The 21,941-nt window shown below is 49.1% G+C and overlaps 1 protein-coding gene across 1 annotated transcript in view; it reads left to right on the forward strand.

Moving 5' to 3' along the window:
* nox5 (NADPH oxidase, EF-hand calcium binding domain 5) overlaps positions 1–21,941 on the forward strand; it is a 107,906-nt gene that overhangs the window by 60,518 nt on the left and 25,447 nt on the right. The window contains exons 9-15 of the mRNA XM_038813555.1: positions 289–421; positions 5,303–5,434; positions 12,267–12,277; positions 12,939–12,950; positions 15,156–15,188; positions 17,872–17,996; positions 18,978–19,062. Of these exons, the coding sequence (XP_038669483.1) occupies positions 289–421; positions 5,303–5,434; positions 12,267–12,277; positions 12,939–12,950; positions 15,156–15,188; positions 17,872–17,996; positions 18,978–19,062 (531 nt within the window). The remainder of the gene's footprint in view (positions 1–288; positions 422–5,302; positions 5,435–12,266; positions 12,278–12,938; positions 12,951–15,155; positions 15,189–17,871; positions 17,997–18,977; positions 19,063–21,941) is intronic.

The following is a 21,941-nucleotide window of genomic DNA, read 5'->3' on the forward strand; positions in this document are numbered from 1 at the left end:
ATTCTGCTGCTGTTTCCAAGCTGGAAGGCCTTTGGCCCTCCAGCATCTAGAGCCCGCCTGTTATCCGTAATTGGACAACTAGCTTGTCCTATGCCCATTAATAGGTCTCTTTTTGAAAAATCACTGTCCCCCACACAGTCTGGATTTCTGACCCCCATTTGAACCTGACAATGGGGTTCAGAAGCCCACAGGGAAAATCCTACCCGTGGTGTATGTGCCGAGTAGACACTATGAGCAATTGACTTCTATACATGGAATTGTAATGGAAATATCTTTCTTAATATTCAGGTTACCCATCTAGTTATCAAGAGATCACCATTCTTTCACTATAAGCCAGGAGACTATGTGTATGTCAACATTCCAGCAATAGCCAAATACGAGTGGCATCCATTTACAATCAGCAGTGCTCCAGAGCAGAAAGGTACGATAGGAGAAATGTTGATCGGAAAATGTTATTCCTTCTGTTGTAATAGTGGGTCAAAGATGGACTTCAATCGAAAAGAGAAGGCATCCAGGTGACCTAAGTTTTCAAAGTTGTGAAGAGAGCTGGCAAAAGTTGATCAGCAACCTGATCGCTGTGACTAAGGGTTCAAATACCAGGGGCAGGATTCTCTGTCCCACGGCACCAGTTTTCTGGTGCGGCGCGCCGCCGCCGGCGGTGGGATTCTCCGTCTCGCCAGCCGGCCAATGGGATTTCCCATTGTGGGCAGCCCCAAGCCGTTGGGAAATTCCCGGGTGGGGGTGCGATGCCGGCACAACAGAGAATCCCGACAGCATAGAATCCAGCCCAAGGTGTCTTGCCCTGATGTTGCAGGATCAATATCATTATTGCAAACTAACTTTATTAAGAACAGAATATGTACACATAATGCAGGCCTGTGCAGCCTGGTTTCAACTCACATTTACATGTGCTATCTGACCTCTGACCCCCCCCCTAGGTCAAGTGACCCCATGAAGTACTGGCTGTACCATATTATATCTAACACTGGAGTCCAGTACCATAATCACTCTAATAACATGATATCAGGGCACAATTCTTCCATAAGGGAACAATGTCCCCTAACGAGTGCATTTAACCTCGTGTTTCCCGGCGCTTGTAGTGGCAGAAACACATGGCTATTCAACGCGGCTCATGTTGAATAAGGGGCCTGAATGGGAGATGCGCGACTGAGGCCGCACGTTTTCTTACAGTGGGGAGCTCCACTCGCCGGAACATCCTAGTAGCGAGAGATCGGGATGCTCCTGAAACAATCCCCAACCTCCCCCACACACCCCCAAACACACTATGGAGGGTCCCCTCCCCCACACCCCCTCGAAGGATCTCCTCCTCCACACCCCACCAACACCCATGCCAAGCCTTTGGCCTGATCACAGACATGTAACAAATGCCACCTTGGCAGTGCCAACCTGGCACCCAGATGGCACTGCCAAGGTGCCCAGGTGGCACCAGCCATCACCTCCCCTGGGAGAATCCCACAAGTTCCATTCCATCTGGTCCCCCATTTGTGGAAACTAGTGCTATATGGCACTTATGATGTGGAGATGCCGGCGTTGGACTGGGGTGAGCACAGTAAGAAGTCTTACAACACCAGGTTAAAGTCCAACAGGTTTGTTTCAAACACGAGCTTTCGGAGCACGGCTCCTTCTTCAGGTGAATGGGATTCACCTGAAGAAGGAGCCGTGCTCCGAAAGCTCGTGTTTGAAACAAACCTGTTGGACTTTAACCTGGTGTTGTAAGACTTCTTAATATGGCACTTGACTGAGGTCCCCAAAAGGGTTGAATCCCAAAGCCTAAGGTACATTGGAATCTGCGCTTTAGAGTGAGGCTTACTGCCTCTCTCTAATATGCAGATTTGCCAAAAAGTTTACATCGCAATGTCTCACGAGATCGCGTTGAACAACACGAGGTGTGGCGAGCCGGGTCGATCCAGGAGCGGGGCCTTCCAGCTTTCAACGGCCACACTGCGAGCTGCTTTTCTGGCGCAGCGTGGTCATTGGATCATGCCCTAAGAGAAGAAATGTAGTTCATGTGGAAGTTCTTTGAAGCATGACAGACGAAAATAATTTACCAAGAAAGGACAAGAAAGTAGACCGAGGACGCGACTTTTTACCCCCTGCGCCATGTACTGAAGGAGGCCAGCCATTGGCTGTCAATGGGATTTGCCATTGTTCATACCCGGGCAGCGGAGATCGCTGATGGTGGGACTGGAAAATCCCGCCAGCAGGAAGGGAAGGAAAATCCTGCCCATGTGGGCTCAAGAAGCAATGGGTTGTGTTGTTGGAGAGAAAAGATTGAAGAGTCTAAAGAGGTTAATTGAAAAGAGGAACATGTTCATCGAGCCATATGCATTTCCTGTTTCTAAAAAGCACCCATATCCCATCTTATATTCAACCCATTAAAAAATAATACTGACACATACCTACCAGGGGCTGTTTATTAGACAGTTTGTTTAAGGACTTACGTTCATTTGTACCTTCTCCATATGGATAAAAAGCCTCGATCCCCAAGTTAAAACTAGCATTCAGTTTAAAATCATTGTGTATACTTTACATGATCAAAAGGAATTTGATAAAGTGCCATGTTAAAGGTTATGATGCAAGATAAGATCTCACATTGTTGCATGATAGAGAGTTGGCTAACTAACGGGAAACAGGTATTGGGATAAAGAGATGATTTCAGCTTGGTGAACGGTAACTGGAGGAGTTCCACCGGGATCAGTGCTAGGGAATCAACTATTAACAACCTGTATTAATAACTTGGACGAAGCAGTCAAATTCGCTGATGAGAGAAAGATAGGTAGGAAAGCTTTACCTCACAAAGTCTTTAATTCCTTCAAACGTCCAACACCATGTCCAATGGATCATTTTACACGCACATACGTACACGCACAGATGCACACACGGAAAGGTGGTGGTGTAATGGTATTGTCGCTGGGCGAGCAATCCAGAGACCCAGGTTCGAATCCCACCATGATAGATGGAATGATGACCATGAAGCTATTGTCAATTGCTGTAAAAACCCCATCTGGTTCACTCACGGAATCTGCCGTGCTTACCTGGTCTGGCCTACATGGGGTTGACTGTTAACTGCCACCAAGCATGGGCAACAGATGCTGAGCTTGCTAACGATGCCCAAAGCCCATGAAAGAGTGAAGGAAAAATCTCAAGATTCTGTTGGGATTTTAGTCAGTTGTGCTATGTTATTATTGCCCGTTTCTAACAGGTGACATTGGGCAGCATTCAGGGCGGATTGACTCTTAATCCTTTTTCCTCTGCCTCACCCATGGGTTTTAGTGCCTGTGGCTGAGCTTCTGCTACCATTGCAGTCGAGGTCAATTAGGGCAAGAGATAGCTTGAATCTGGGATCTTCTTGGTCTGTTGGGTTCAGGTATTCCCTGTTCCTCTGTGATAATGGGAGTGCTGAGTTGTGGATCACTGCCTCCTAAAGGTGCAGTTTTGTGGGTTTCATTTGCCCTCACAGCGTCTCCTCGCCTTTCCCCACACTGCGGAACGCTGTCCTCCAAATGAAATATAACCAATTGTCTCGATCCAATGTGAGAGAGGCCTACGGCCCTTTTAGGGTTGTCGACTGTGATTAAGGGCGGGATTCTCCAGTCCCTCAGCCGCGTGTGCTCGGAGGCGCGCCATTTGCTGGCGGCGGTATTCTCTGCTCCCGTCACTCGTCACTGGGATTTCTCATTGAACCCACCCCACGCTGCCGGGAAACCCACGAGCTGGGATGCGCTGCCGGCGGGATCTGAGAATCTCAACAGCTGCAGAATTCCGGCCTAAATGTATTTTCGGAGGTTTCATCACATAACTTGCTCCCACCCTCCAGCCATTAGTCGACCAACACATCCATCCTTGTGACGCATTGTTTCCCTACGCCAATTCGAAAGTAAAAAGGCTCATTATCCAATCGGATGATGCTTGACTGTCTTCCTTTCACCCGTTTTTTATAATTTTTATACTTTGGAAAAAGAAATGTTCAAAGATTTTTTTTAACTATCTTTTTGTTAATGTCCTGATGATTTTTCTCCCGGGTTGCACACGGCAGCGTCCTGGAGATTGGTTTTCAATTCTGGAGACTCCAGGCCAATCCAGGAGAGTTGGAAACCCAAAGTCCTTTGTGGGCTGTGGCTAATTACCACACAGCCATCGGGAGAAGCATTAGCCAGGAACAGACCTGGTCCCACTTGATATTCAGACACTTTCCAGTAGGGGTCAGTAGACAGCTGCAACCCTCCCTTCTCCAGCCCAGAATATGGAGCCCAGTTGTACTGCCCTTATTTGTCACTTCGATGAGATCAATGGACAATAACGACCTTAAACGTTATTCCTGCACATTCATCAGCTGAATGGCTGAGGTAGCCGCTCCTTAAAGTTTTATTGACATTTATCAACATTTTTTTTTCCCCACGGTATAAAAATATAAAAAATGGGTGAAAGAAAGACAGTCAAGCATCATCCGATTGGATAATGAGCCTTTTTACTTTCCAATTGGTGTAGGGAAACAATGCGTCACAAGGACGGATGTGTTAGTTGACTAATGGCTGGAGGGTGGGAGCAAGTCATGCGATGAAGCCTCTGAAAATGAAATGAAATTAAATGAAAATCGCTTATTGTCACGAGTAGGCTTCAATGAAGTTACTGTGAAAAGCCCCTAGTCGCCACATTCCGGCTCCTGTTCGGGGAGGCTGGTACGGAATTCTCCAGGTGTTGGGATTCTCAGATCCCGGCGGTAGCGATCCCAGCCCGTGGGTTTCCTGGCAGCGTGGGGTGGGTTCAATGAGAAATCCCATTGACGAGTCACGGGAGCAGAGAATACCACCGCCAGTGAATGGTGCGCCTCCGAGAACACGCAGCTGAGGGACTGGAGAATCCCGCCCTTAATCACAGTCGACAACCCTAAAAGCGCCGTAGGCCTCTCTCACATTGGATAGAGACAATTGGTTATATTTCGCTGGGAGGACAGCCTTCCGCAGTGTGGGAAAAGGCGAGGAGACGCTGTGAGGACAATTGAAACCCACAAAACTGCACCTTTAGGAGGCAGTGATCCACAACTCAGCACTCCCATTATCACAGAGGAACAGGGAATACCTGAACCCAACAGACCAAGAAGATCCCAGATTCAAGCTACCTTCTACATTGAGCAGAATGGTGAGTAGTTGAAAGCTCACCCACTGGACCCTAAACCATTTGCGAAGAGTGACATCTAGTGGCACATCTTTGTGACCGTTTATTGAATCGTCCCAGTTGACAGAAAGACGTCTGTGATGTTTACACTTATTTCAACTTGCAGACACCATCTGGCTTCATATCAGGTCCCTCGGTCAGTGGACCAACCAGCTCTTTGAATACTTCCGACAACCTGAGCTACTGGACAATGAGCCAAAGCGGTTGACGAAAAACATGACGAACAAGAAACACCAGAGCACGCAGGTCTGTCCTCCATCTCTGTTGCTGTTTTCAGTGAACTTCGACCTCGCTACGATCGCTACGATCCGGGTTTTACAACTGAAGTCTTATTAGCAGGTTTCATTAAATGGCTTAAAGAAGGAGATAGATATGTTTCTGATATGGGGAAGAGGTAGGGAGGTGGATTTGAGACCAGGCCGAGATCAGCCATGATCTGATTGAATGGCGGAGCAGGAAATTCCTCCTCATCTCTCTCTTAAATGGGCGACTCCTTACTCTGAGATTACGCCCTCTCTTCCAAGACTCTCCCACAAGGGGAAGCAATCTCTCAGCATTTTGATCGACTTTGTGCTGAGATTTAAGCTTTGCAAACCGATCACGACTGCTGCCAATGTAACCATTAACCTTTCATTGGATTTCGCTGAAGTTTTCCAGGATAATCCCTCTAAATCTAGTGGATCACAAAACCTGCACCTACCAATTATTTAATTTATTGATCCTTACCTGGATGTGTGGGGGCTTTGTGGTGTAGTGGGTAATGGCCTCTGGGATCGAATCCCATCCCAGGACTTGATGGCCTAAGAAGAGCATTCATAACGTGGCCAAACAGGTTGACTATCAACCTGCAAAATTCTTTCAACACGTCAACGACAGGTGGTAACAGCAGGAGAGACTCCTGGTCAGCACGCTTGATACAAAGTGGTGCCCCTCAAGCCTTAAGCCTCTGGCAACAGACTAGTGATAGTCCAGGAAAAACCTCATTAGGGGAACAGATGAAAGTCTGTCTTGTGTGCCACTAGGTGCAGGCACCCAGATGTGTTAATACTATACATCTGGAGAAAATGGTCCTGCAGGGAATTATATTGACTAATTTGAACATCAACATTTCCAGGTCTCTGCCTTTCCAATGTCCTTCTGACCCGAGGATATTTGAAATTTGGGCAAAACTCCTGATCTTACAAATAACGCAGACCCAAGTTTATTGCTATTCCATGGGGTGGCACAGTGGTTAGCACTGCTGCTTCACAGCTTCAGGGAGTGGATTCAATTCCGGCCTTGGGTGACTGTGTGGAGTCTGTACATTCTCCCTGTGTCTGCGTGGGTTTCCTCCGGGTGCTCCAGTTTCCTCCCACAGTCCAAAGATGTGCCGGTTAGGTGGATTGGCCATGCTAAATTACCCTTAGTGTTCAAAGATGTGCAGGTTAGGTGGATTGGCCATGCTAAATTACCCTTAGTGTTCAAAGATGTGCAGGTTAGGTGGGGTTACGGGGATAGGGCGGGGCATGGGCCAGGTTAGGATCCTCTTTCGGACGGTCGATGCAGAATCAGTGGGCCAAATGGCCTCCTTCTGCACTGTAGGAATACTAAGATTCTATGATTCTATCATTTCTATTGAGGTGCACAGTAAGTGTTCAAGTCACCTGTTTGCACATCTTCTGTTCAAAATGCTTCTGCTCAGGTTTCCTGAATCGATTACTGAAGTCTTTCGCCTGCAATGCCTGGGGGATAGCCCAAGAGGGCCATAAAGACCGTGAAGCGATGTCAGCTTTGCACATATTACAGTCTCCCGTGCGTTCCTAGGCAACAACATATTGAGCAATTATGACGAGATTGACAAATTGCTTGAGCTTCAGACTTTTTGGAGTAGCTCTTGGCTTTGTATAAAATGGAGGTTAGCGAGCAACCAGCCTTTTGAAACACTGACATCAATGGAAATAGAAAATTGAGAGAGACCCGCTTTACATGGGCAGCACGGTAGCATTGTGGATAGCACAATTGCTTCACAGCTCCAGGGTCCCAGGTTCGATTCCGGCTTGGGTCACTGTCTGTGCGGAGTCTGCACATCCTCCCCGTGTGTGCGTGGGTTTCCTCCGGGTGCTCCGGTTTCCTCCCACAGTTCAAAGATGTGCAGGTTAGGTAGATTGACCATGACAAATTGCCCTTAGTGTCCAAAATTGCCCTTGGTGTTGGGTGGGGTTACTGGGTTATGGGGATAGGGTGGAGGTGTTGACCTTGGGTAGGGTGCTCATTCCAAGAGCCGGTGCAGACTCGATGGGCCGAATGGCCTCCTTCTGCACTGTAAATTCTATGATAATCTATGAAGCTCATAGTCTACCCCAGGGGTGGGCAAGCTACGGCCCGACAAAGGTTTTTATGCGGCCCGCCAATGAGGTGCCCGGAATCATAACCGGCATTTTTGAAAAGCCGCCGGGGAAAAGCCGCTGAAGTAAATGCGCTTATTCAATAAGCGCATTTACTTCAGCAGCTTTTCCCCGGCAGCTTTTCAAAAATGCCGGTTATGATTCCGGGCACCTCATTGGCGGGCCGCATAAAAACGCGCGTAGTGGGGTGGATGAGTGGGGCTGTCTCATTGGTCGGTTTAGTTGGGTGTGCGACCAATAGGAGTCCAGGTTACAAACAATAAGCCTTATTATTGTTTGTAACCTGGAATCCTATTGGTCGCACACCCAACTAAACCGACCAATAAGGCAGCCCCACTCATCCACCCCACTACGTGCGTTTTGATCGTTGACTCGGCTGGGCTGTGCTTCTGTCAGTGTTAAGGATCAGCACAAGCAACTTGACACCTGATTTCAACAAACTGCTAAATGACTGCAGTCAGATGCATCATTCTCATTGATATTGTTCTGTTACTTACTGAGTTACTTTGTTTTTCAAATAAATGTGCTTTTTTTTCTTTAAAGACCTTTTATTTTGGCTATTTAAAATATTAATTATTTTACTTAATATACTATGCGGCCCTTTAAAATTGTGAATTTCTGAATGTGGCCCTTGCACGGAAAAGTTTACCCACCCCTGGTCTACACCATCATTCAAACACCCAGCCGGTATCTGTAACATGTAATGAACACCGCCAGCTGTTGTACACTTAACACATCTGTCATCTGCCCACTTTACAGTTCACTCTCATTCCTTCCTGGGCTACTTGGATACTTTTCTTTTCCTGCTTTTTCCTATCCCCAGGAGCACCTTTGTAACTTGGAAGCCTCTAACGATTCGGTGGCGACCAGCAGGGAAGACATGGTGGAGCTGACATCGTATAAGCCCCACAGGTGCTGCCAGAATGAGTCCTTGGATGATAACATCAAACTGGAGGGTCCAGATGGTGCTCAGCTCAGGGAGGTAAGAAGGGGACCTGGGTATCGAGGGGATATATCGATGGGGTTCGGGGAAAGCGCGGTGTAGAGGGGTGGGGGGCCCGTGAATGGAACAAATACGGGTTTGTACCTGTGGTAACAAGCGAATATTTCTGTTCTGTACGTTCTCTGTATAAATAACATGCGAGTCACAGAATCAGTGTTGATTTGATTTGATTGATTGATTTGATTTGATTTATTATCACATGTACCGAAGTACGGTGAAAAGTATTTTTCTGCGGCCGAGGGAACGTACACAGTACGTACATAGTACACAAAAAGAGAATAATCGACAGAGTACATTGACAAATGGTACATCGACAGTGATTGGTTACAGTGCGGAACAAGGGGCCAAACAAAGCAAATACATGAGCAAGAGCAGCATAAGGCGTTGTGAATAGTGTTCTTACAGGGAACAGATCAGTCCGAGGGGGAGTCGTTGAGGAGCCTGGTAGCTGTGGGGAAGAAGCTGTTCCAATGTCTGGGTGCACCGGTCTTCAGGCTTCTGTATCTTCAGCCTGATGGAAGGGTCTGGAAGAAGGCAATGCCTGGGTGGGAGGGGTCTCTGAAAATGGTGTCTGCCTTCCTGAGGCAGCGGGAGGTGTAGAGAGAATCAATGTGAGGATGGCAAGCTTGCGTGATGCGTTGGGCTGAGTTCACCACACTCCGCAGTTTCTTGCAATCTCAGCAGTTGCCATACCAGGCTGTGATGCAGCCGGATAGGATGCTCTCTATGGCATATCTGTAGAAGTTTGGGAGAGTCGATGCAGACATGCCGAATTTCTTTAGCTTCCGTAGGAAGTAGAGAAGTTGTTGGGCTTTCTTCACTGTTGCATCAACGCGAGTGGACCAGGACAGACTGTTGGTGATGGTGACCCCCAGGAACCTAAAACTATTGACCATCTCTACTTCGGAGCCATTGATGCAGACGGGAGTGTGTGTCGTGCTGCGCTTCCTGAAGTCGATGATCAGTTCCTTGGTCTTGTCGACATTTAGAGCGAAGTTGCTGCTCTTCTCTAATAACTCGTCAATGCTTCGAGGTAGTCTTAAAGATGAACAAAAAAAATGCAAATAAAAGACTGAAATTTCCTTGTGCAGGACCTTGGCATGTTCTTTTATTCCCTACATTACAACAGTGACAACACGTCAAAGGTATTTTATTGGATGTAAAGCACTTTGTCACAACTGATGGTCATGAGAAGCACGATATAAATGCAAGTATTTCTTCACCAAGAGTGAGCTTAATATACCTCTGGCTCATATTAAATAAACATTTCCTGACCATCACATTAGCTGCTTAAAGACCTGTCTTGTACCCAAAAAACAGGCATTAGAATCATCTAATTTCTAGGCCAAAATATGATTGTAAGAATGTTTGTCATGTTGAATGTGTTGGTGGCCAGGAGAACACTTGCACCTTTAACGAAATATTTTAAAACTTACTTGAATGCTGTTTGCAGCTTTAGCGAATGCCCTATTTCCAGCTCTTTGTTTGAATAAGTAATGTGTTTTGGCATTGTAGCTGATGGCAGCTTTTCTTATTCATCAACCAGCAGCACAATCTTTAGACACCAGATCCACCGCAATTATTTAAGTGTTTTAGGATGAAAAGGATTTTTTTTAAAAACACAGGTGATAGACACACCTGGGGCTGGATCTTGAGCCCCTGAAGTGCCCTCTCTCTCACCTCACATGGTACCCAGCTACTGCTGCTGCATTCAAACTAGATGGCCCACGATTGACTTTCCGAGCACATCCAACTAGATGGACGTCAAGCCTGCTTTTCTGGCCATTAATTGGCCAGGCCAGGGAAAATCGCGCTGAGTGACTGTTTCCCGCACAGTATATAGGCCTCTGCCCATCATTCGAGCCTGACACTGGGTTTCAGAAGTCTGCAGGGAAATCTGGCCCCCTAATATCAGGCAGAAAATTCTGGAAATGCAGCTAGGTTCAAGTTAACGTGTCAAAGAGAAGGACAGGTCAAGGTTCAGAATGGGACCCTCCATCAAAATCCACACTTGTCAGGCTGGAGTAACACCTCGGAAGAGGGGTGGGGGGGCTGGGGGCTGGGGGGGGGGGGGGCTGGGGGGGGGGGGGCCTGAGAAAAATGAAGGGGTGCGGGGAGGAATGGAACAGTAAGGAAGGTGGCTCAACCCTTTCGAAACCACTCTTGACAACCCTGCCGTGACCCCTGCACTGGCTTCGCGGCTGGCTCAGGAAAGGGTCAGGTTGACGAGAACAACCCTCGTGGCCAGAATTTCTTTGTTATTTTGGTCTGCAGAGATATTGGGGAGATGACCCTCGAACCTGGAACCTGCCCGGTGCCTTTGGTGATGGTGCTTCAACCAGTGCCGTTAGCCTGGGGTTCTCGGGCTATGATCCAGTGATGGTGAAGGAATGGGACTATATAGCCACAGCAGCGTGGTGTGAAACTTTGGGGGGAACTTGGAGGTAATGGTCATCCCTTGGCCTGGCGGCTCATTGTTAGAGGTTGCAGGGCTGGGCGGCGTTGTAGTGAGTTTGGCCGCAGTGAAGTTGTAGGGCGCACACGCCAGTCACACGGCACTCATGGTGACGTACGAACTGTTACATTCAGTTAGCGAGGGCCAGCCAAGTGCATTATTCCTTCAAAAGGTTCAGGGGCTGGTTTAGCTCACTGGGCTAAATTGCTGGCTTTGAAAGCAGACCAAGGCAGGCCAGCAGCACGGTTCGATTCCCATACCAGCCTCCCCGAACAGGCGCCGGAATGTGGCGACTAGGGGCTTTTCACAGTAACTTAATTGAAGCCTACTCGTGACAATAAGCGATTTTCATTTCAAGTCAGCAGGGTAAGAGATTTAGAAGTGTACTTTAGGGAATGGGACGGTGGGTGCTGGGGGCAATAGAAACAAAATGTAACGTAGCAACCCTAATGTTGACGATGTCACAACAACGGTACGATGGCACATTTGGATTCATCCACCCTGTAAATAGACACATTTCTCTTTTTTATTAGTTATTGTTGCAGGTTGCAAATTATATAAGTAATTAGAAAAGAAAACATTAATTAATCTGGAACCCGGAGAGGCCAGAAGCTGCAGAGATGTTTATTTGAAGATCTGTTAAATTTATCATCCCTGAAGCAAAGTAACTTTATCTCCAAGTATACGCTGTTCCTGCCTGGAATGACATGAGGAACTGCCTTCATGCCTGCATATTAATTGTTGTTCTTTATCTCCGTGGCATTTTTAATTGCATTATCTGAATTGCACCTGTCATCCAGGGGTTGTCCACAAGGTGGTGCTCAAGACCAGCCTTGAGATGACCCGATGGGCTAAGAGAGAAGTTACGTTGATGTAGTATCCATTGTTGTAGCCTCAGGACGTCCAGCAGTGTTTCACAGCCATCAAATTGCTTTTTGCAGCGGTACAGAGAGCTTGGCACAAAATCTGTGCACAGCAAACTCCAACAAACAGCAAAGCGACAATGATCAAAGTGTTGTCTCCAGTGGGGTAAATATTGGTCAGGGTGTCGATTCGAGCCTCCCTGCTCTTCTTCAAATTAAAAATAATTCATTCATGGGATGTGTCTCTGGCTGCACCAGAAATGTTTACCCATCCCTAATTGCCCTTGAGAAGGTGACGGGGAGCGTCCTTCTTGAACTCGTTGCAGCCCATGTAGTGTAGGTACATCCACAGTGCTGTTAGGGAGGGAGTTCCAGGGTTTCGATCCAGCGACAGTGAAGGAGCGGCCGATATATTTCCGAGCCAGGACGGTGAGTGTGGCTCAGAGGGGTACCCGAAGGCGGTGGTGTTCCCAGGTGCCGGCTGCCCTCATCCTTCTGGGTGCTGGAGGTCATGGGTTTGGGAGGTGCTGCTGGAGGAGCTTCGGTGAGTTCCTGCAGTGCATCTTGTAGATGGTACGCACGGCTGCCAATGTGCGTGGTGGTGGAGGGAGTGAATGCTGGAGGGTGTAGATGGGCCGCCAATCAAGCGGGACTGCTTTGTTCTGGATGGTGTCGAGCTTCTTGAGTTGCACTCGTCCAGGTAAGTGGAGAGTATTCCATCGCACTCCTGACTTGTGTCTTGTAGATGGGTTTGTGAGATTTGTTCCATTTACCTGACAAAGCAGATGGGGCCTCCTTTGCAAAGCTTTTATTTATTAGTTGCCAAAAATATATTCCATGAGAACAATGGCACAGTAGTTATGTCACTGGGCTAGTGATCCAGAGGTCTGGATGTTAGAGGTCTGGAGAGATTAGTGCAAATACCACCACAGTAGCTAGAGAATTTAAATTAAATTAAACTGGAATATATACTGTACCTAATATCAGTAAAAATGACCATGAAATTAGCAGATTGTCATAAAACTCCATCTGGTTAGGGCAGCAAGGTGGTGCAGTGGTTATCAGTGCTGCCTCACAGCGCCGAGGTCCCGGGTTCAATCCCGGCCCTGGGTCACTGTCCGTGTGGAGTTTGCACATTCTTCCCCGAGGGCAGCCGGCACCTGGGAACACCACCGCCTGCGGGTACCCCTCTGAGCCACACTCACCGTCCTGGCTCGGAAATATATCGGCCGCTCCTTCACTGTCGCTGGATTGAAATCCTGGAACTCCCTCCCTAACAGCACTGTGGATGTACCTACACTACATGGGCTGCAACGAGTTCAAGAAGGACGCTCCCCGCCACCTTCTCATGGGCAATTAGGGACGGGCAATAATGCGTGGGTCTCACACCCACAACTGAAAGATATACAGGGTAGGTGGATTGGCCACGTTAAATTGTCCCTTAATTGGGAGAAAAATAATAATTAGGTACTCTAAATTTATGTCAGAAAATAAAAACTCATCTGGTTCCCCAATGTCCTCTAAGGTAGAAAATCAGCTGCCTTTACCTGACCTGCCCTCTGTGATTCCAGATACACAGAAATGAGCTTGTGTCTTTACTGACTTTTAAATGGCCCAGAAAAACAACTACAAAAATGTCCAATATGAATAAAACTGGACAGACTTAAGCACCTCACAAAAGGGCATTGACTTTTTGACCCCACAAAGTTCTCCTCACTAACACCTGGGGAATTTGTGACCAAATTGGGAGAGATGTTCGACAGATTAATCAAGCAACAGCTTAACACAGTCATACTCCCCGAATGATATCTAGGGCGGAATTCTCCGACCCCCCGCAGGGTTGGGGAATCACCCGGGGCCGGCGTAAATCCCGCCCCCGCCGCGGCCGGAATTCTCTGCCACCCGGGAATTGGCAGGAGCGGGAATTAAGCCCCGCCGGTCGGCGTTCCCCCCGCGCTGATCGACGGGCCCCCCGCGACGATTCTCCGGCCCTCGAAGGGCCGAAGTCCCGCCGCTGACAAGCCAATCCCGGCGATGTGGTTTAAACCACCTCTGTGCCGGCGGGATTGGCGGTGAGAGCGGGCCCCCGGGGTCCTGGGGGGGCGCGGGGCGATCGGACCCATGATCGGGGCCCACCGATCGGCGGGCGGGCCTGTGCCGTGGGGGAACTCTTTTTCTTCCTCCGCTGCCACGGCCTCCACCATGGCGGAGGCGGAAGAGACCCCTCCACCGCGCCAGCCGGCGAAGGCCTTTCGGCCAGCCCCGACGCCAGCTGGCGTTGCGCCAAAGGCCGTTGACGCCAGTTGGCGGAGCGGGTGCTGCTCCAGCCCGGGCCTAGCCCCTAAATGTGCGGAGAATTCCGAACCTTTGGGGTGCCCGACGCCGGAGTGGTTGGCGCCACTCCGCTACGCCGGGACCCCCCGCCTCGCCGGGTAGGGGAGAATTTCGCCCCTAATTGCCATTCTCCTAGTCTCCTTGGTCACAATCCCTGGGTTTGTCGTGTTCCACTGCAGCTCAGTAGCAGCACAGTGGCATCCTGTCGGGAGGCAGCCCCCCTGTGAATCCTCAATGTTTGATTCAACGGTATCAGGTCAAACACGGGCAAGGGAACACCCTGCTGATTACCCCCGGCCTGGTTGCTTTGCGCTGTCTGCCGCTGGAAGTGTGCAGGTGGAGATAGTGAGGAAGCCAGATTCTGCACTGGCTTTCTTATCCCCTTGACTCACAGATTAGAGAACATCTATTCTGGTGCTGGATGCCTGCTGACACCCAATCATAGAATCATAGAATTTACAGTGCAGACGGAGGCCATTCAGCCCATCGAGTCTACACCAGCCCTTGGAAAGAACGCCCTACCTAAGCCCACCCTATCCCCGTAACCCAGTAACCCCATCTAACCTTTTTGGACACTAAGGTGCAATTTAGCGTGGCCAATCCACCTAACCTGCACATCTTTGGACTGTGGGAGGAAACCTGAGCACCCGGAGGAAACCCACGCAGACACGGGGAGAAAGTGCAAACTCCGCACAGACAGTGACCCAAGCCGGGAATCGAACCTGGGACCCTGGAGCTGTGAAGTAACTATGCTAACCACTGTGCTACCGTGCTGCCGTAATTACTGAGACCCGAGACCTTGCCAAGAATCAGCGCCTTTGTGGGGGGCGGATTGTGGGAGGGAATGTCGATGAATATACAACACTGACATAACCAACCAGCTTAGTAATTAATATTCTTTTTTTAAGGTCTCCACAAAGCTCAGTGAGAACCATCGATACTGCAACATCAAGGTAAAAAAAAAGGTCCAATGTTCAAAGTAGTTGTCTAAAGTGCATTCAAATGACAAATTATACAGTAAATTGTACTTAAATACTTTTGGGCATTGTCGCTGCTGTCATTTATATGCTGTGGAGATGCCGGCGTTAGACTGGGGTGAGCACAGTAAGAAGTCTCACAACACCAGGTTAAAGTCCAACAGGTTTGTTTCAACAGGATGTTGCCTGGTATGGGGGGCATTAGCTATGAGGAGCGGTTGAATAAACTCGGTTTGTTCTCACTGGAACGACGGAGGTTGAGGGGTGACCCGATAGAAGTTTACAAAATGATGAGGGGGATAGACAGTGGATCGTCAGAGGCTTTTCCCCAGGGTAGAGGGGTCAATTACAAGGCAGCATAGGTTTAAGGTGCGAGGGGCAAGGTTTAGAGGAGATGTACGAGGCAAGTTTTTTAAACAGAGGGTAGTGGGTGCCTGGAACTCAATGCCGGAGGAGGTGGTGGAAGCAGGGACGATAGTGACATTTAAGGGGCATCTTGACAAATACATGAATAGGATGGCAATAGAGGGATATGGACCCAGGAAGTGTAGAAGATTGTAGTTTAGTAGGGCAGCATGGTCGGCACGGGCTTGGAGGGCCGAAGGGCCTTTTCCTGTGCTGTACTTTTCTTTGTTCTTTGTTCTTTGTAAACACTAGCTTTTGGAGCACTGCTCCTTCCTCAGGTGAATTAAGTTCCAGAAACATATATATAGACAAAGTCAAAGATGCAAGACAATATTTTGAATGCGAGCATTTGCAGGTAATTACGTCTTTACCGTGCCAGAGAGAGGGGTAACCCCAGGTTAAAGAGGTGTGAATTGTCTCAGGCCCGGACAGTTGGTAGGATTTTGCAAGTCCAGGCCAGATGGTGGGGGATGAATGAAATGCGACATGAATCCCAGGTCCCGGTTGAGGCCGTACTCATGCGTGCAGAACTTGGCTATAAGTTTCTGTTCGGCTTTGTCGCGCGTCCTGAAGGCCGCCTTGGAGAACGCTTACCCAGAGATCAGAGGCTGAATGCCCTTGACTGCTAAAGTGTTCCCCGACTGGAAGGGAACATTCCTGCCGGGTGATTGTCGCACGATGTCCGTTCATTCGTTGTCGCAGCGTCTGCATGGTCTCGCCAATTTACCACGCTTCGGGACATCCTTACCTGCTGCGTAAGAGGTAGACAACGATGGCCAAGTCGCACGCGTATGTACCGCGTACCTGGTGGGTGGTGTTCTCACGTGTAATGGTGATACCAATATTGATGATCTGGCACGTCTTGCAGAGATTACCATGGCAGGGATGTGTGGTGCCTTTGTTCTTGAATGCTGGGTAGTTTGCTGCAAACAATCGTTTGTTTGAGGTTGAGCGGTTCTTTGAAGGCAAGTAGTGGGGATGACCTGGGCAAGATGTTCGTCTTCATCGATGACGTGTTGAAGGCTGCGAAGAAGATGTCGTAGTTTCTCTGCTCCAGGGAAGTACTGGACGATGAAGGTACACTGTCAGTCAGCTTAGAATGAAGCTAGACACGGTGGCCTCCCCTACAGATGTAGGTGAACATACATATTGTTACTTGCAAGGTAGGGTCCAGTCCCTGATGTCAAGAAGTATGTCAGCCAGGCTGGGCACCTATACTGGGGAAGCTTTAAGAATCCTAGGAATGACAATAATGCCCGTAAGCTACTGGAACCTAATGGTAGTGAAGGACCAAAGGCCAAGTCTGTTGTGCTGGGATTGGCTTCCCCACATTAAACTAAATTGACAGAGATCTTCTAAATTAACGAGAGAGGGTCTTTTTGACGTCTTTTTTTAAAAAAAGGTGGTTTTCCAAGATGATTTTGACAAGATACAGGGCCTCAAAAAAAGGATTTATGTGAATCCAGAGGCCACACCCAAGTTTTTCAGAGCTCAACCCGTCCCCTATGCCTTAGAGGTCTCTGTGTATAGTTTCATAATTTAATAGACCGTTTATTTGTTAATCTACATGGTGGTCGCCAGTCTGTCAGGATATTACAAGAACATTTCCACTTCAAGGCCTCGTGAATAAGATTGACCTTCAAGACATTAATCATGGTTTGTTCGAGGCTGATTTGTACTTTGTACAAAATACGAACTGACATATGATTAATTATTGGCATTATATTTTTATATAATCAGTCACACATCATTTTATAGAAATCAGACGTGTGGATGTGGGTGAACAGAGCTGGATGGGGCTTTTTTCACATCAACAATTTATTTTTATTTAGCTCCTTTTATGTAGGAGACATCCCGAATTGCAACATTGAACCGAAAAACAAAATATGACCCTGAGCTACATAGCGAGGTATTAGGTCAGGTGACTGACGGTTTTATCAGAGGTAGTGAGGTTTAGAGAGAGTACTCCACAGTTTGGCACTTTCACCTTAGGCAAAGTTACCAGCGGTGGAACGATTAAAATCCAGGATGTTCAAGGGGCCCTAAAGAGACACGTCAGAGGGTTACAGAGATAGGGAGGGGCAAGGCCATGGGAGGATTATAAAACAAGGACAAGAATTTTAAAATTGGGGCATTGCTTGACCGGGAGTCAGTGCAGGTCAGCGAGCACGGGAGTGCTGGATGAACACGTTTTTTTTTGTATCCTTTTCCATTTAAAAGTATGTCCATTTTAATGAATTGTGCTCTTTGCCAGTGCTACATTGATGGTCCGTATGGGACACCAACCAGGACAATCTTCACCTCCGAGCACGCAGTGCTGATTGGGGCTGGCATTGGGATCACCCCGTTTGCCTCCATTTTGCAAAGCATCATGTACAGGTGAGCTTAGACATCTAGTAGCAACGTGAGGGGCAAAGGGGCCAATTCATCTGCTTTCTGTGCACGTCGCAAGGTGGGACTATGCAGCGGAATGGAAATATTCCCATCCAGCAAACCAGGGTCAACATCAAGCACTCCCAAGTCGCCTAAAGAACAAAAGAAATAACTCACATTGATGTTGTGCCTTCTGTGACCACTGGGTGTCTCAAAGTGCTTCAAATCCACCGAGGTGCTTTTGAAGTGCTGTCACTGTTGCAATGTAAGAAATGCAACAGCCTATTTGCAGACTGCAAGCTCCCACCGAGGCACTGTACGATAATGACAGGCAATAAACCTTTACTGATGTTTAGTGAGGAATAAATATTGTCCCCGACACAGGGGTGAATTCCCCAGGCCTTGTATGGAACAGTGCCATAGGTCCTATTATATCACCCTGAAAGAGCAGTCAGGACGTTAGTTTAACAGCTCATCCAAAAGACAGCAGTGAAAGATAAAGCACAGTTACAAGCAGAGCAAGGCTACCTGAATTCTGTTCCAACAATGTCCTCCACCTTCAAACAGCGAAGATCATTGTGTGCGCAGTGGTTAGCATCTGAAATGCATCATCTGAGAATGCGCTGGAGGCAGATTCAGTTGTGGCTGCCAAAGGTGTATTGGATCAGCATGTGATTAGAAAAAAATAGCCAGGCTATGGGTAAAGGGTGGGGATCTGAGGTTAGCTGATTCACTCTTACAGTGAGCTAGCATGGGCTTAATGGGCCAAATAGCCTCCTTCTGCCCTGTAACCATTCTATGATCCATTGGATCATAAGATTCGACCCACGGAGAGTTTCCTTGGAGTGTTTCTTCTCTTAATTGTCACCTTTAAGCAAGTGTTGAGACCCTGTTTGTATTTAGTTATAAAAATAATAAAATGAAATGCTTTAATAATATATCAAATAGTTTTGACTGTGGTAATTTTGTGCCTCTTAATTGTCACAGGTATCGCATGAGGAAGCAGAATTGTCCCAGCTGTAGTTACTCCTGGTGTGAAAACGTCAAGGATAATGAGATGAGTTTGAGAAAGGTAAATGGACTTGCGGGAGGCCAAATCGCCAGAGTTGTCTGTAGTCCCCAGACATTAAACATTAATCACCAGGACACAGTAATGAGGAACTCGGGAAGAGAAATCATGGGAGCACGAAAAATATGTTTTTAATTTTGTTTGAAAACTTTTCTTTATTAGTAGTGAACACTTAGAGCTGGGAGGTCAAGTGACAAAACCTCCAGGAATACGTCCAACCAGGGTTGGCAACCTTATGCAATCAGGGGACCCAGGACCCAAGGTCAGTCTGAGGGAGTGATGAGGTGGGATGTTGGCAGGAAGGAGGAAGGGAAGAAGACTGGGAACAGGAGAGGTGCCAGATTTCCCTATGGATGGTAGGTTGTTGCAGACCCTGATGTTTGAGTTTTTTTAATGAGGGCACTATCACCTCTTCTTGTGGCGCAGTGGGTAGCGCCCCACCTATGGGCCAGAAGCTCAGATGTTCAAGTCGCACCCCAGGACTTGATGACCAAGGAAGATACATTAATAATGCAGTCGACCAGATAGAATCATAGAATTTACAGTGCAGAAGGAGGCCAATCAGCCCATCGAGTCTGCACCGGCTCCTGGAAAGAGCACCCTACCCAAGGTCGACACCTCCACCCTATCCCCATAACCCAGTAACCCCAGCCAACACCAAGGGCAATTTTGGACACTAAGGGGCAATTTATCATGGCCAATCCACCTAACCTGCACATCTTTGGACTGTGGGAGAAAACCGGAGCACCCGGAGGAAACCCACGCAGACACGGGGAGAACGTGCAGACTCCGCACAGACAGTGACCCAAGCCGGGAATCGAGCCTGGGACCCTGGCGCTGTGAAGCAACTGTGCTAACCACTATGCTACCGTGCTGCCCCACGTAGATTGAGTGTATCAACCTGCAAATCCTTCCAAACATGCCAATGACTAGCGGTAAGAATGAGCGAGACTCCTGATCTGCTACATTTGATGCGCAGTGGTGCCCCTCAAGCTATAGAAAGCTCTAATTTGCAGCTACAAACTTTCTCAATGGAAGGTTGGATCGCCATTTTCCATTGCTAAATACACTTAGGGCGGGATCTACCTGTTGTATTGCGCCCAAAAACCAGAGCGGTGCAACATGACCGATAGATGCCGGGACATCCCATTTTCGGGATCTACCCGGCTCTCCATCACTCTGAAGATCTAACGCGATCTCATGTGAATCCCCTCCATTGTGGCCTGGATCACTTTCTGGCAACCCAGGATATTAGAGTGAGACAGCTAGCTGCTGAGATCCTGAGAACCAAACAAGGCATGGGATCTAGGGCGGGATTCTCCGACCCCATGACGGGTCGGAGAATCGCCGGCGGGCCGTGCAAATCGCGTCACGCCACCCCGACGCCGGCACGCGATTCTCCGCCCAGCAGAAAATCGCCGCCATTGGCGCCGCTGTGGTTGGCGCGGCGCCGGTTGTGGGGCGCTCTACACGGCTGGCCCGCCGATTCTCGGGCTCGGATGGGCCGGGCGGCTGTAGGAAAAGAGCCGAGTCCTGCCCGGCGCCGTTCTAACCTGCTCTGAGCCGGCGGTACCTCGGCGGCCTGTGGGAGGGCGGATGGGGGGGTGGGGGGGGTCTGACCCCGAGGGGGCCTCCGATGTGGCCTGGCCCGCGATCGGGGCCCACCGATCGGCGGGCCGGCTTCTGTGGTTGGGGGCCTCCTTTCTTACGCGCCGGCCCCTGTAGTCCTGCGCCATGTTGTTTCGGGGCCGGCGCATGCGCGCGTTGGCACCGGCGCCACTGTGCATGTCCTTGTTGGTGCCGGTGCACAGTTCGCGCCGGGGTCGGCAGCTGGAGAGGCGTGAACCTCTCCAACTCTCCAGGTGTTAGTCCTGGGAGCGGCCCGTTCATGACGTCATAAAACGCAACGGCGTTTACGACAGCGTAGACACTGCCGCGAGATTGGAGAATCCCGCCCCTAATTCCCTCGCTTTGCAGATATCAGGCGAGTGCCGTTCAGTGCTGGTCTCCACAAATGGGGACGGCGGAACGGCATTCCTGGGGGGTCATCTCGGGGATTAGAGGCCCCCAGGTGATTGTTCTCTGGGCAGTGTGGTAACCTGGCACTGCTGGTGCCACCTTGGCACCCTGGCAGTGCCACCTGGTCACCTTGGTATTACCAGCCTTGCAGCCTGGCAGTACCACCTTGGTGCCAACTTGGCACTGCCAATGTGCCCCAGTGGTACTGCCAGCCAGCAGGTGCACTGCCAAGGTGCCGAACTGGCATTTTCTGTGCGCCGGTGATCGGGTCGGGGTGTGCCTGCATGGGTTGGGGGGGTGTAGCGCAGGAGATCCTGGGGACCTCCTTATAGTGAGTTGGAGGTTGCGTCGGAAGCTGAAGAGATCGGGGCTCCATTTAGAAGTGGCATCCCGATCTCTCGCTGCACGGGGGAGTTTTGGCGAGTGGAGGTCCTCAGTGCGGAGAACGGGGCTAAATACGGCCTCGTCGGGGAGTTCTCCGCGGAGGCCCCCAATCTACCCGGATGGGCCTGAGATAGTGGGGTGCTTTTTGACGCTCCGAGTCCCGGGACTCTATCCCCATTCGGGCAGATTGCGCCCATAGTTTAAACTGTTTGGAACTTTTTGGAACACAGAATGCAATAATGACAGAACCGGTCTATTGCAAGGCAGGATTTCCAGGATAAGACTAATACCTATTCGTGCTGCAATTGCCCCTGTTGTGTGATGTACGAGTGGGCTGTGAGAAATCAGTAATTGGGTTGGTATCAGCTCATGGGCGATCGCTGAGACCTAAACCTGAATACCTGTTGTCACCCTCGCCCGTCACTGTGAGAATTGTTTGTGCTGCATGGTTAGCCAGAGCCATTCAAGGGCATTTTACT

Source organism: Scyliorhinus canicula, chromosome 12 (assembly GCF_902713615.1).
Source record: "Scyliorhinus canicula chromosome 12, sScyCan1.1, whole genome shotgun sequence".
NCBI classification, from domain to species: Eukaryota; Metazoa; Chordata; class Chondrichthyes; order Carcharhiniformes; family Scyliorhinidae; genus Scyliorhinus; species Scyliorhinus canicula.